Source organism: Trachurus trachurus (genome assembly GCF_905171665.1).
Source record: "Trachurus trachurus genome assembly, chromosome: 12".
NCBI lineage: Eukaryota > Metazoa > Chordata > Actinopteri > Carangiformes > Carangidae > Trachurus > Trachurus trachurus.
Window position 1 is genome coordinate 29,139,538 of NC_139908.1, and position 13,773 is coordinate 29,153,310.

General features: G+C 40.4%; 1 protein-coding gene across 2 annotated transcripts in view; it reads right to left on the reverse strand.

The window, feature by feature from the left end:
* Positions 1 to 13,773, reverse strand: part of wdr7 (WD repeat domain 7) — a 146,725-nt gene that overhangs the window by 10,229 nt on the left and 122,723 nt on the right. For both annotated transcript variants that reach the window (XM_083983743.1, XM_083983742.1), the window contains 4 exons: positions 7,292 to 7,409; positions 5,438 to 5,587; positions 4,680 to 4,762; positions 2,715 to 2,814 (listed from right to left, as the gene is read on the reverse strand). In XM_083983743.1, coding sequence (XP_083839869.1) covers positions 2,715 to 2,814; positions 4,680 to 4,762; positions 5,438 to 5,587; positions 7,292 to 7,409 — 451 coding nt within the window. The remainder of the gene's footprint in view (positions 1 to 2,714; positions 2,815 to 4,679; positions 4,763 to 5,437; positions 5,588 to 7,291; positions 7,410 to 13,773) is intronic.

A 13,773-nucleotide genomic window follows, 5' to 3' on the forward strand; every position in this document is an offset into this window, starting at 1 on the left:
TATCTATCTATCTATCTATCTATCTATCGTTCTATCTATCTATCGTTCTATCTATCTATCTATCGTTCTATCTATCGTTCTATCTATCTATCTATCTATCTATCTATCTATCGTTCTATCTATCGTTCTATCTATCGTTCTATCTATCTATCTATCTATCTATCGTTCTATCTATCTATCTATCTATCTATCTATCTATCTATCTATCTATCTATCTATCTATCTATCTATCTATCTATCTATCTATCTACAGTATCTATCTATCTATCTATCTATCTATCTATCTATCTATCTATCTATCTATCTATCTATCTATCTATCTATCTATCTATCTATCTATCTATCTATCTATCTATCTATCTATTTCTCTCTGTACACACACATACACATATCCTAATGTGCTATCTATATGTGGATAGTTGGCACATTAGTAGACTTAGTAGAGTCTGTTAAAGAGGCAGAGCAAGCAGGTGGACACACACACACACACACTCACGCATAGAGTAATGCAGCTAACAAAGGAGTGTTCACACAGGCTGATCAAAGCTGTGGGCAGATGGTCATGCAGGGACTAGCTAGTTACGGCTGGCCGGACACACACACACACACACACACACACACACACACACACACACACACACACACACACACACACACACACACACACACACACACACACACACACACACACACACACACACACACACACACACACACACACACACACACACACACACACACACACCTCATCTCCTTGCTCTCCTGATACTTTTCTTTCTGCACCTTCCTCCCTGTTTCATTTCTCACCTCTTTATGCTAATTCTGTGGTGATAGAAATCTGCCTACTGACTAATAAACCTTCATCATTATTTATCACTGACTCATTTCAGAGTTGATGTTTTAAAGCTGATCTGATTTTCAGTCCAACTGTGTGCAGCTATGTATCCACATCTCTCTGAGGTGGAGTTAAAACCTTACACACAGTGAAAAGTGCTCTCTTTAACAGTCACAGACACACACTGACAGTGGGTCAATGTGATAACTTGGTGAAAAAGTAGCATGTTGCTATGCCTGATGATCAGAATGTAACGTTGCCGTGTTGTTGGCAGGATTCCTAGTCAGCAGGAAATTCTGCTAAATATGCTGCATACAGCTTCATGTGGTTTGTGTTGTCGTTGAGCTGTTTGGCCTCCAGTAACAGACAGAAGGAAGTTAGGAGGAAGCAGCAGGATCAATATAAAGAACAATAACTAATCAAACCTAAAGACACCATGGTTATTTATAAAGACCATCTTACATTTGAAATAAAACACTTGAAAAGGTTCCAGCACACACACTCGCACGCACACACTTCCTGCAAAGTAATCATCTATTAAATGTTAATGATTCCAAATAACACACAAAGGAAAGTGTCTTTATGCCATCCACACAAACACACGCACGCACACACACACACACAATCAAACTAGATGTTGGGTGAACAGGGGCCAGTGCCGTTATCAGATATAAATGACCCCCTCCACCAGACTAGACTGCTCAGGTTACTGCAAATCAATACACAACAAATTACCAACACACACACTCACACAGAAATACACACAAACACATAAAGGCAGGCAAGCACATACAAACACACACACACACACTCTACACAATCACACACACAATCAAAGGTAAATGTGTGCAAAGACAAAAACATGATTAAGAGAGTCATCGCTTCATCATTAATCAATTGCTGAGGGAAAAAAAATAAGTCTGGGCGACAAAATTCCTCCCCTCCCTCCCTCCCTCCATCCCTCCCTCCCTCCCTCCGTCTGTCTGTTCTCCTCCTCTCTCATTTCCCCTCATTTATACCCCTCGTTACTTCTCTCCTCTCCTTCCCTCTCATAGGAGGTAGTCAGTCATTTTCATGGATGGATAGAAAAACTGGACGATGTGTGAGAAACAAATGGTCAGAATAAAGAAGAGTTAGACGGATGAATCCAATGATTGATTATCAATCAAAGATCAAAAAAGACCCAAGAATGAACCAAAATATGGAGAAATGGAGAGACTGATAGAAGAGGCTTTAGAGGGACTGGGAACAAAGATGTAGCACTTATTGGATGGATGGATGGATGGATGGATGGATGGATGGATGGATGGATGGATGGATGGATGGATGGATGGGACTTTTTGTCGACAAATCGACAAAAAATCGACACATGTTCCCCTCGACAAATAAAATAGTGTCGACATGTCGAGGGGGCGGGGCTTGTGGGATTTCCATGTGTAAATTGCATTTTGTCTTTCAATATTTCCTATTCAAATAAACAGCAGAAAGTGCCACTTTTCCCCTAATGAAATAAAAGATTTTAAATAAAACAAATCCACTTTTTCTAAATGGGATAGCTACTTGACCCTCATTCTGCTTCACATGTGACGGGAGCGTGCGCGCATGCTGACAGGCGCATATCTGCTGCTGCTGTTAAAAAAAAAAAAGGGCCGACAATTCAACAAAAAGTCGACACATGGGCCTCGACAATCGATTTTCCAAATCCCGTGTCGTTCCCATCCCTAATGGATGGATGGATGGATGGATGGATGGATGGATGGATGGATGGATGGATGGATGGATGGATGGATGGATGGATGGATGGATGGATGGATGGATGGATGGATGGATGGATGGATGGATGGGTGGATGGATGAACAGTGGGAGCTTTTCAACGAACCTGGCATTTTCCAGTGCGAACGTCGTAGAGAGCCACCGAGCCCTGACGGGCTCCCACGGCGATGCGGTGACTGCGGTCGCAGTATCCGACCATGTAGAACCTGAGGGGATGGACCACAGACACATGTTAACATTTAACTGGCTGTTATCCACATATACAGGTGCATCTCCATAAATTAGAATATGATGGAGGTCATGATAGTGGAGCTACTGAACCAGACTAAAGCTGCATTCCAGACAAGTCGGAACTCGGATCTTTCTGACCTCATACTTGAAAAAGTGCAATCGAACACCACATCAACTCAGAGCTCCCACCAATAATGAAAGTTTACTCTTTTTCTAATTGGTTGATTTTCTGAATTTTGTGTTTCATTAAATGTAAGCCATAATCATTACAATTCAAATAAATAAAAACATGAAAGATTTCAGTCTGTGTGGAATGAATCTATATACTGTACGAGTTTCACTATTTGAACACAAAAGCCAAATCACCGTTTCCCCCAAAGAGGAACTATGTAAGTCTGGTCACTTTTCCTCTGTGTTGCTAACCCTCGGCCATGTGCATTTGTTTACAACGAAGCCGGTGAGAAATCAATAGAGCGGTAGACAACATTATCTATCATATACGATGTTACGGCGTGTATATTTGTGTAGTTCAATTTGTCATAAACAAGAGATTACTGCCCTGCCCAAAGAAGAACCAGCAGCAACTGTCTGGAGATCAGAGAGATGTGGGCATGGATACCTGGACCCTCCAAACAAATCAAACAACCTGGAGTCTAACATGGTGTCTGACTAGTGTCCAGTGCAGAGGCGCAGGTACAGGTCAGATACTCAGTACGTTTACATGCAGAGCTTAATCCAGCTATGCTCAAATTTCGATTTTGGCGTCTAATCAGACTTCTGTCCTTGTCTCAATTTACATGCAACTGAGAAAATGGAATAACTGACGGGGTCCATCGCCCCCTCATGCAGCGTCACCCATCGTTTCAGCAGGTTAATACGCCTCCTGTCCTGTTGACTTTTCTGTCACCTCCTAAAAAACTGAATATAAACAACTGAGTAGCTTAATAATAAATTCTCAAGTGCAGTTCCCGACCAGACGCACCAGTCTGGGCCGGATTCACACTGAGAATAGGATACGGGCTTCCTTTTTTCATCTCTCTCTCTCTCTCTTTTTTTTTTTTTTTTAAATAAAACACTCTTGCTGGTTGCGCTGTGTGAAATGCATTGAATCGGCGCTGACGTTGGTTTTTTTTCTTTTTTTCTACTTTGCGGGGTTCGGGCGGCTTCTCTGTGCCGTCTCTACTGTTGTGGAGCATGCGCACATGCATTGTCCAGTTATACTCCGACTAAGGTGTATACATGACCGCGAAAATCGAATTCCAATCGCATTATCTGGGTGTCTTAATCGGAGTTCTCCAACAATGGCAATAATTAGTTTTTTTCAAGTGTCATGTAAACGTACTGACTGTCTCACAGTATCTGAGACAAGACATTCTGTAACATCCAGATCAACACTGCACAACAAGTTGGGAGGAAATGAAGGTGTTTGTGACAGACTTTAAAGTCTCTGACAGTTAATTCATTTAGCAAAGAAAGGACAACATTTCAGGAGACTTAGAATGAAGAATGATGCAAAGCCCCAACAAACAGCAGTCTGTGTGTGTGTGTGTGTGTGTGTGTGTGTGTGTGTGTGTGTGTGTGTGTGTGTGTGTGTGTGTGTGTTAGTAGAAAATACGATTGGAGACAGATACATCAACACATTCAGAAAATATATTAATATATTCACACATTCACAGATGAAGCTGCCACATGGCCTGATCTGTCACCCGTGAATGTACCCCTGACCTCTGACATCAGTGGTCACTCCGGGGTCAAACTGCCTTAACTCCTCCCTCACTGACCTTATAAGGAAATGTAGGGGGTGGGGGGGGCTTGTTAACACACTTGTATACAAACGTACTTGCAGATGGCAGGGAAACACTCCTGTAGTCCCTTCTTCTTCACCAGAGAACCTTCAATACAGTACATGATGATATCCATCACCTGAGGGGGGGGTGAGGGGGGCAGAGAGCATGAGTCATTTAACCAAAAGTTTATACTACAGTCACTCTAATCTTTTTTTTTTTTTTTTTTTTTTTTTTACATGTTTTTATTTGAAGAAATGAATATTGATCACAGATATTCAACATACAACATTTTTCTTATTTTCTTTCCCCCCACCCATCCCCATCGTGCTGCCAATATGAACAAAGAACAGTCACTCAAATCTACGGAAGCTGAGAAGTATTGTTTATCCCATCATCTTGAGAAAACAGAACTTTGTCTCAAAATAATAAGATAATCATTCTCTTCATAATTATTTTGTCATTTCAATACAACAGTCTAATTATCCATCTATCTCAATTAAATTAAGTTGATATGTTGACATAATGCAATCCATTTATCCTGACATATGGAAATAATTATGTCATTATCTCAAAATAACAGATGATTAAGCTTAGCTCATTATCTGGAGACAACAAGATACTGAAGCCTGACTATAGATGATCATTTGGAGTTATTGGAACCTTTTTCCCGTCCTCTCATAGTTATGTTTGAAGTAAAAAAAAAAAAAAAAATTAAATGTGGGGAAAAAGTGCTTGTGGGTCTCCTGTATTGCCTGGAAAACACTGTCTGCTTCATTATTAGTAATGTAAAATATGAACTGTGGTTGTTTACCTCCACCAGTAGATCCACTACGTCTCCAGGCATCTTCTCTATCAGGATGTCGATCACTCTCAGGATCTCAGTCTTGGCTCTGGCCAGAGTGGTGGTGTGGACGTTCTGCTGCGACTGAGAGTTGGCCTGCGCTGCGTTGAATCGATGAACCTGGGAAACAACAACATCTAGATTTTTATATGTGCATTTCTCTTTCTACTGTGGAGAGATGTACTGTATGTCTATAAAAACATGACAAAGGGAGACAGATTCAATTGAAAGAGCTGCAGGCTGACTCCCAGTAACGCTTTCAGAGAGGTTCTTCAAACCTGGCAACACATTTTGATTCAGACTCAAAGATGAACTGATTCGATTCTGGTGGTCAAAGGTCAAAGGTGAAGTCATTATTCAAGATTATATAAAGCCACAATTTCACATAAAAAGTGCATATTTTACACAAGTCTAGAAACACAGAAAGTAAAAGCAGAAAACCACGAGGAGGTCGTTCTAGCTCTTGATGATGTTGTTGATAAAACTATTTTTGACTTGACATATATAGACTTTTTTTTTTTACATTTCCTAAAGCATTTCAAGTCATATTAAATAGTTTAGTTTATTTTTTTTAGGGCCGGGACTTTAACAGATTTTTTTTTTTTTTTCTCACATGTGTCTACTGCGGTGCGCCCGCACGCGAGAGAGGCGGCAGTTTGAGAGGCTGACTGGCAGAGATGAGAGCTGGTGAAACGCTAGCATGGTTATTTAAAACACCATCTCTGATCTCTGCCTGCACATAGATACACAGACACGGCGCACGCTAAATGCGCTATATAGCGCTAATTGCTCCGCTGCAGCACTATATTTATGACCTGTCACTGTCACAGGTGCAGCTCATCTCATTATGATAGGACTTCACCCTCAGAGCTGTCTGTCTTCAGACTGTCCTGACCTGTCCCTGAACATCACACAGGGACAACATGGAGCTGTGTGATTGGTTACTGAGTTGTATTAATGTTTACATCAGGCTGAGTTCAACAAATCAGTTGATGCTACTGTGATTTAAGTAGCCTAGTTAAATACTACAGTAATCATCATAGTGTATGAAGGAAAGACCATTTAATCTGTATGTATCAAATATCCATTAATGAATTAATCGATAATTTGCATCCCTAGTCTGTTGGTCTTGGTTAAGTACCACCTTGAATGCTTAAGCTTATGTATTCAGTCATTCAATGGTATACTAAAATCCATGTGAAAAAAAATGCTTCTCACTGTTCTCAGGTCAAATATTTATATGCGATTAAAATGCGATTAATTGTGATTAATTCATTACAAAGCCTCTAATTAATTCGATTAATTTTTTAATCGAGTCCCAGCCCTATTTTTTTTCATTCATCGAAAAAACAATACATAACAATTCAAAAAAACAAACAATAATGCAACTCCTGAATGAAAGGGGCCAGAAAGAAGCAGACATAGTTGTCTACACCTTTTTTCAAGAAATCCTTTCACAAATAAGATAATATATGTATCTTGACAAAGAAGAAAAGGAAGAAGGAGAACAACAACAACAACAACAACAATGACAAAAGTAGCACAAAATAAGTTTAAGTGATGGCTGCAGACCTGCCGTCTACACAATGTTGCATGGTGACAGTCTGAAACAAGTCGCCATGCAACATTTAATTTAGTTTTAGTTTTTTTATATCAACTGTGAACTTTTCTTTCAAGTATTCAATGTGTGAACACAAGTGACCAGAGAAGATCTTCGCCTTCATAAAACACTGTGAAAATATATGAAAATATATTCATAATGGACAGGATTCTCAGAGTGGCTGTTGGTTTGTTTGAGCAGACATTTGAAAAGTTTCATTTCACCTCTCTTGCAATAGTGGTGATGAAGGCGGGCGGCCGGGCAGTGGCGATCAGAGACAGGGCATGGCGGGAAGAGCGAGCTGAGTCGGCCGGCGGGTTGAGAGGTAAACCCATGGTGATGCTGTGGAGACAAGGAGACACATACATGTACTGTCAGTCACTGGAGCAGTTATAACCCAGAACACAGCAAGAGACAGGAGACAGGTCATCAAAGACAGAGAGAAAGAAAGTGAGTCGACGAGAAGACACAAGAAACAGCATCACAGATGTAGAAATACTATATTAATCAATAATTATCTATATACATTTTTTATAATTAATTTTATATTACAGTTTTTCTCGATTGCTAAAACACTAAACCCTGTTGTCTGAACCGAATGCTCAGTTGCCTGAACCCACTGATTGAATCAGTCTTTTTTGGCAAAACCATCAGCACGTTTCACCTGTTTAGACACAACTTACCAACACATTTTCATTGTGATGCACCTGTGTTGCATAATGCTGAGCACAGGTGGCAAAAGCCAAACACAACTAAAGCACAAGTTTCACCGGTTGAACACAACAACTCAAAATGGATCACACTTGTGTCCAATGATGTGAGGGAACATACTATATAAGCCATATAAACCTCATTTACATTTTTGTACTTTATTTTTACGTAGGTCTACTGTATACAAGTTCTAAATGCACAAGATTTCTGTTTGTTTTTGTACTGTACTGTACAAGTGCTACGTGTAAAATGCACAGGATTTCTGTTCTGCAAGAGGAGAAGATGAGAGCCGACAGGGTGAAGGAAGAGAGGATGAGGCAGGGAGGGATGAACTGGGAAGAAAAAAGAAGGAAGGAAAAGGGGATGAAATGGACGTGGGGAGGGAAGGAGGAGGGTGAAAGAAAGAGAAGGAGAGAAGTGCTAAATGCACATGTTTTTTGTTTTGCAACATGCATTTAGCTACAGTGAACAACAAACATTTATTTCTACAGCTTCATGTGCTGAGCGTTGTGTTTTGTATTTTTCTATGTAGTGTTTAGTGACTGCTCAGTAGTGTTTTTAATTTGATTGACTCGGGGCACGATTTGACAACATAGTTCAGTTTTGGGCACAGATTGAACTGTTTTGAGGTGAAAGTTTGGTTTTGCAAGAAGAGTCTGAGGTTTTGTGAATGGAGCTTGAAAATTGGGGTTTGTGTTCACAGTTTAGAGAAAAGGAGAGCAGCTTTACAGAAATGTGTCTTAGCAATTGAGAAAAACTGTATTATGATTAAGAGATATTCAAACTGTGTAAAAAGCAGAGGTATGACCTTCACACACACTCATGCCACCTCAGGTTAGTCCACATTAGATGCTGGTTTCTCTGTGACTGAGCCAAAACAAACGACAGTGTGTGTTGATGGTAATGAAGGAGTAGTCACAGTAACAGTAGGCCTGATGGAGGTTTCATACTGGTACAGAGGAATGACATACATCACGCTTGGATACACACATGATTAGTTATTAGGACACAGGCTGCGCGATTTTATGGGATTTGTTGAAAATATGAAACAAATAGAATAAAGCATATTCATTCTTTAAAACCGATGCTTAAAAAAACAACAGATGGAGGAAAAAAGAGGGATAAATGGATGAGGTTAGAGAGAGAGGATAAATTAGATAGAAGTGAGAAAAGTGTCAGAGCCACAGAGAGATGGAGCCTTACTAATATATGGAGTGAAGAGATTAGCAGGCAGCTTATAATGTCAAGGCCGAGTCAATGGGAGCCATTCACCAGACGACAGCATAATGGACTCCCACAATGCAACAGGAATTAGACACACACACCCTAACAGCTGGCCACACACCCCTCTGAGCAAGCGTGAGTGAGTGTGTGTGTGTATGTGTGTGAGTGAGAGAGTGAGTGAGAGAGAGAGAGAGAGAGAGAGAGAGAGAGAGAGAGAGAGAGAGAGAGAGAGAGAGAGAGAGAGAGAGAGAGAGAGAGAGAGAGAGAGAGAGAGAGAGAAAGAGAGCGAGCAAGGCCACCTTGTTAACAAATGACTCTGGGGATGGAGAGAGGGAGGGGGAGGAGGGGGGTGATGGGTGAACGGATGGCTGCGCTGCACCATTCATCTCCTCTGATTACAGATCACAGCTACAGATCCTGTAATTAATACTGGTAATATATTGGCAATATATCAGCAATATTGAGATGTTTAATTTCATTCAGAGAGGTGGCTGTAATTGGAAACAGTCACGATGTTGATATAAGGCTCCGGGAGCGCAGGGAGCTAATTGTAGTGAGAAGCTCCCAGGTTAATGGCCAACATTTACTACATGGAAGGAAATAATCTGGATTATTATTGCAGTCACCGGAGAACACACATTTGACCATATATATTTTTCACTTAAGAAATGTGGAATGTGTGTGTGTTTGTGTATTTATATACTACACACACACACACACACACACACACACACACACACACACACACACACACACACACACACACACACACACACACACACACACACACACGCATCTCAGCATCTCTATAAATTAAAATATCATGGAAAGACTCATTTATTTCAGTAATTCAAATAAATATAGTGATGATAGTAGATTCATTCCACACTGACTGAAATATTCCATGTCTTTTAATTGTAATGATGATGCGTTTAATGACATTTAATGAAAACCCAAATTACAGTGAATCAAAAACATTTGAATATTGTGAAAAAGTTTTTGTGATATTTCAGTTTTTCTTTTTTCATTAATTAGCAAAAATTTCTATAATTCTGTGCTTGTGCTTTCATTATGGGGTGCAGTGAGTAGATTGATGAGGGGAAAAGAGATTTTAACATAAAGCTGCAACAGTGTATACATTCTGTATACAGTGTGTATGTGTGTGTACTTTATACATACATACATGTATATACAGAGAGAGTGCACAATCATTTGAAGGAGAAAAACTGCAATTACAATGAATTACTGATCACTATTCAAAGTTCATTTGAAGAAGCAGTTCTTTCCAGACCAGGAACTGTTGGGTGCTCAGTGCCCAGTAGGAAACCTGCATTACTCCTTTAACCATGTTATTATTTATCAAACACACTTCTTACTGTTCATTACAATTAACAATAAGCTTTGTCATTCTGCCCGTGGTTGTACCTCTACATTACTCACCACTCGATTACAAAACACAGTCACTTTTATAGAAATGTCAGTTTTCCTGGCTGCTCCAAGGCCATCTAGTGGTTGTGTTCTTCAGTATTGTGTCTATTTGTTGAGTAATTCATAATTGTGTTGTTTTGTTGTGTTTTCATGTTTATTTGTATTGCATGTTGGGACATTCCAAGGCCTTAATCCTTAAGGCTAGACTTGTTATATAAAGAGTATATACGTATCACTGAATTGTCTATGTACAGACAACAATACTCTTTTTTATTTGTGTTGCTTGACAGCAAATAAAACTGAGCACAACTAAACAAAACACAACAAGACAATGTAAAGAAAAGCAGGGACGGCCGTGATGGATTATGAGTTCAGATGGAAATGGTTCAACTCTGATGCAGAGCTGACAACACACAAACACACAAACACACACACACTCACACACATGCAGGGTTCAGTGTGTGTGAACCTGGCAACCTGACTGCACTCACAGCCAATATCACGCTGACATTATCCAGTCAATACTGAGTCACACACATAAACACACAGTGAGGATTGGAAGTATTGATTTGGATGTGTGAGGGAGGAGTGAACAACCTCAGTCACATGATGAGAGTCACTGCAGGAAGAAAAACCAACAGTGTGTGTACATGAGCGGCTGTTTAAGGAGCCGGCGTAGCGGCTGCTTCTGCTCAGCTGCAGACCCACTTAACTAATGGACACACGGCTTACAGGCTGATCCAGAGACAGCACAGTGTATAGGTACAGTAGAAGTTGGTCAGCAGACAGCGGTGGCTGCTTTCTACTGCACTACAAGTTTACAAACAACACAAAGGTCAGATTGATGCCTCACAGGTTAAGGGCCTTATGATTTACACAATCACGGAATCATGGGCGTGTCGTGGGGGAAAGGGGACCTGACTACCCAGGGCCCGAGGAGGGAGAGGGCCCATGAAAATCCAGATTTTTTTTTTTTTTTTGTGATGTTTTTATTTCGAATGAATTGGGCCCTCCAATTAACATGTATTTTATTTATTGTATTGTTTTTATTCTTTGTGGTATACTGTTGTATTTTATTTATTTATTTATTAGGGACGACGGATGCAAATTAACCGCCTGGCTATAATCCGGCATATTTACAGCAGTATTTATTTTTAATTATACTAATGTTCATTATTATGCACTGTCCCTACTCAAATTAAAATGTTATTATTATTATTATTATTATTATTATTATTAATTGGTGTCATAATTTATTTCAAATATATTGATAACATCAACTGGGACTGAACTCTGTGTCACAGTCCTCCCAACATATTGGACATTCTGGGCTGAGCAATTAGCGCGATATAGCACATTTAGCGTGCGCCCCTGTCCGTGTATCAGAGATGGTGTTTTAAATAACCATGCTAGCATTTCACCACAGTCAGCCTCTCAAACTGCCGCCTCTCCCGCGTGCGGGACCGCACGTAGACACACATGAGAAAAGAAAAAAAAAAAAATAATTTGAAAATTTTTTTTTTTTTTTTTTTCTCCTCCTCATATGGAGCTGAGCAGTTCCTACATGACTTGTACTGTATGTGTCAGCTGCACTGACATTCTGCCAACATTCTGTTGACTAAAGCATGAAAACACATGCAATGGCCACCTATTGTCCAGAAGCCATGTGAAAAGCTAACTAATATAATTTATTTTACTGGAAACAGTTTAAAGCTCACAAGCATTACAATTTTGTTGGTACATGAAGTAGGCCTACCTACACTGCAGTGTTATGTTGCATCGTGTAGTATTTGTTGTTCAAGAATGGAGGAAAAGTGTTTGTTACATCAATAATAGTCATTAACATTAAAAACACTCTTTTGGGTAGTAAAATAAGAGTAACAGGTAAAAAAAAAAAGAATTCCCAAAAATTAAAACGGAAAAAAATGGAATTAAAACGAATTTGGGAAAACATAAAAGGAATTTTATAGGGCCCTACAAGTTGACAGTTTTACTAACTGGTTTGGTAAAAGCAAGTGTGATGGACGCCCACTCCTCCACTCGCTGTCTCAGTAACCTCTCATCTGTAGTTTTCTGATCAGTCTTTAAATGTCCTGTTGTGTTCATGAGTTGATGTCCATGGAGACAACAACACATACTTAACTCTGCAGGAGACACACAACCAAAACATTCACTTACCTTTATCACACACTGCATTTATCCCTACAGTGTGTCTATAAACACATCACACTGATCAGAGCAGAGCAGGGAGCAAGAGGCGTTTAAAGCCCACAGCTGCTCATTTAGTGAGGTGAGACATTTAAAGATCCACAGCTTTCACAGTTCAGCAGCTCCACTTCTATATGTGTGTTTATGTCCAAGTGTATGAGAGGCCATTGGAGACATACAGCAGGGGAAATAAGTATTGACAGTGACGTTATAATATGAGGAGACAGACCACTCTGCCCGTTTTGAATGGGGAAAGCTGCGACGCCAAAGATGGCGCATGTCCCGCCCCTTTTCACCAGCAGCCAATCACCTGCATTGCCAGAGCTGAACTAGGCCAATCATGTTGTTGCACCAGCGCATGCGCACAAGTAGATTTACGACAGACAAACCTATCTGGTGGCAACAACAACGAAAACGAAATGAACGAAAGAGCTACCTCGGGGCTACGTATACAGAATTCACCACATTCACATCAATAAGCGTTTTACAATGAACCGATCAGTCCACATTTTCTTTAATTTAATTTTTGAATGTATAGTTTTGTTCGTTTCATTTTTTAACCTAAACATACTGGGCCCCCTCCCCTGGGGCGTTAGCCTCCTGTCCATGATAGCAGCAGCAGCAGTCCACTCCAAAAAAAAAAACACAGTCCGGGTGAAGCACTGGAGCCGTGGACCGATAGACACCGTCACCATAAAGAGAGCCTCTATTGTTTTATTGTACCGAGTACGAGAGGCTTGTTGTGAGCTGAGAAGCGGCTGTTAGCGGCGGATGCTAACCGAAGCTAGCAGCGAATGCTAACGCTACCGCTAGTCGAAGTTAGCATCGAGCTAGCTCAGCACAACGCCCCTCATACTTGTTACCGGTCGAGGCTTTAGTTCTTAGTGATGGTCGGTAATCAGTCCGTGGCTCCAGCGGTTCACTCGGACTGTATTTATTTATTTTTAACTGACTGCTGCTGCTGCTGAGACGACATGCTAGCACTAATACATCCATGCTAGCATTCGATAGCATCCGAGACAGCTAACGTTAGTGGGAGGGGGGAGCAGACACAGTCACCACACACAGAACTAGGAGCCCATAGGTGATGATTAAGACAGATTTCATGTAAGTCTAGCGTTTATTTTTGGGCAAA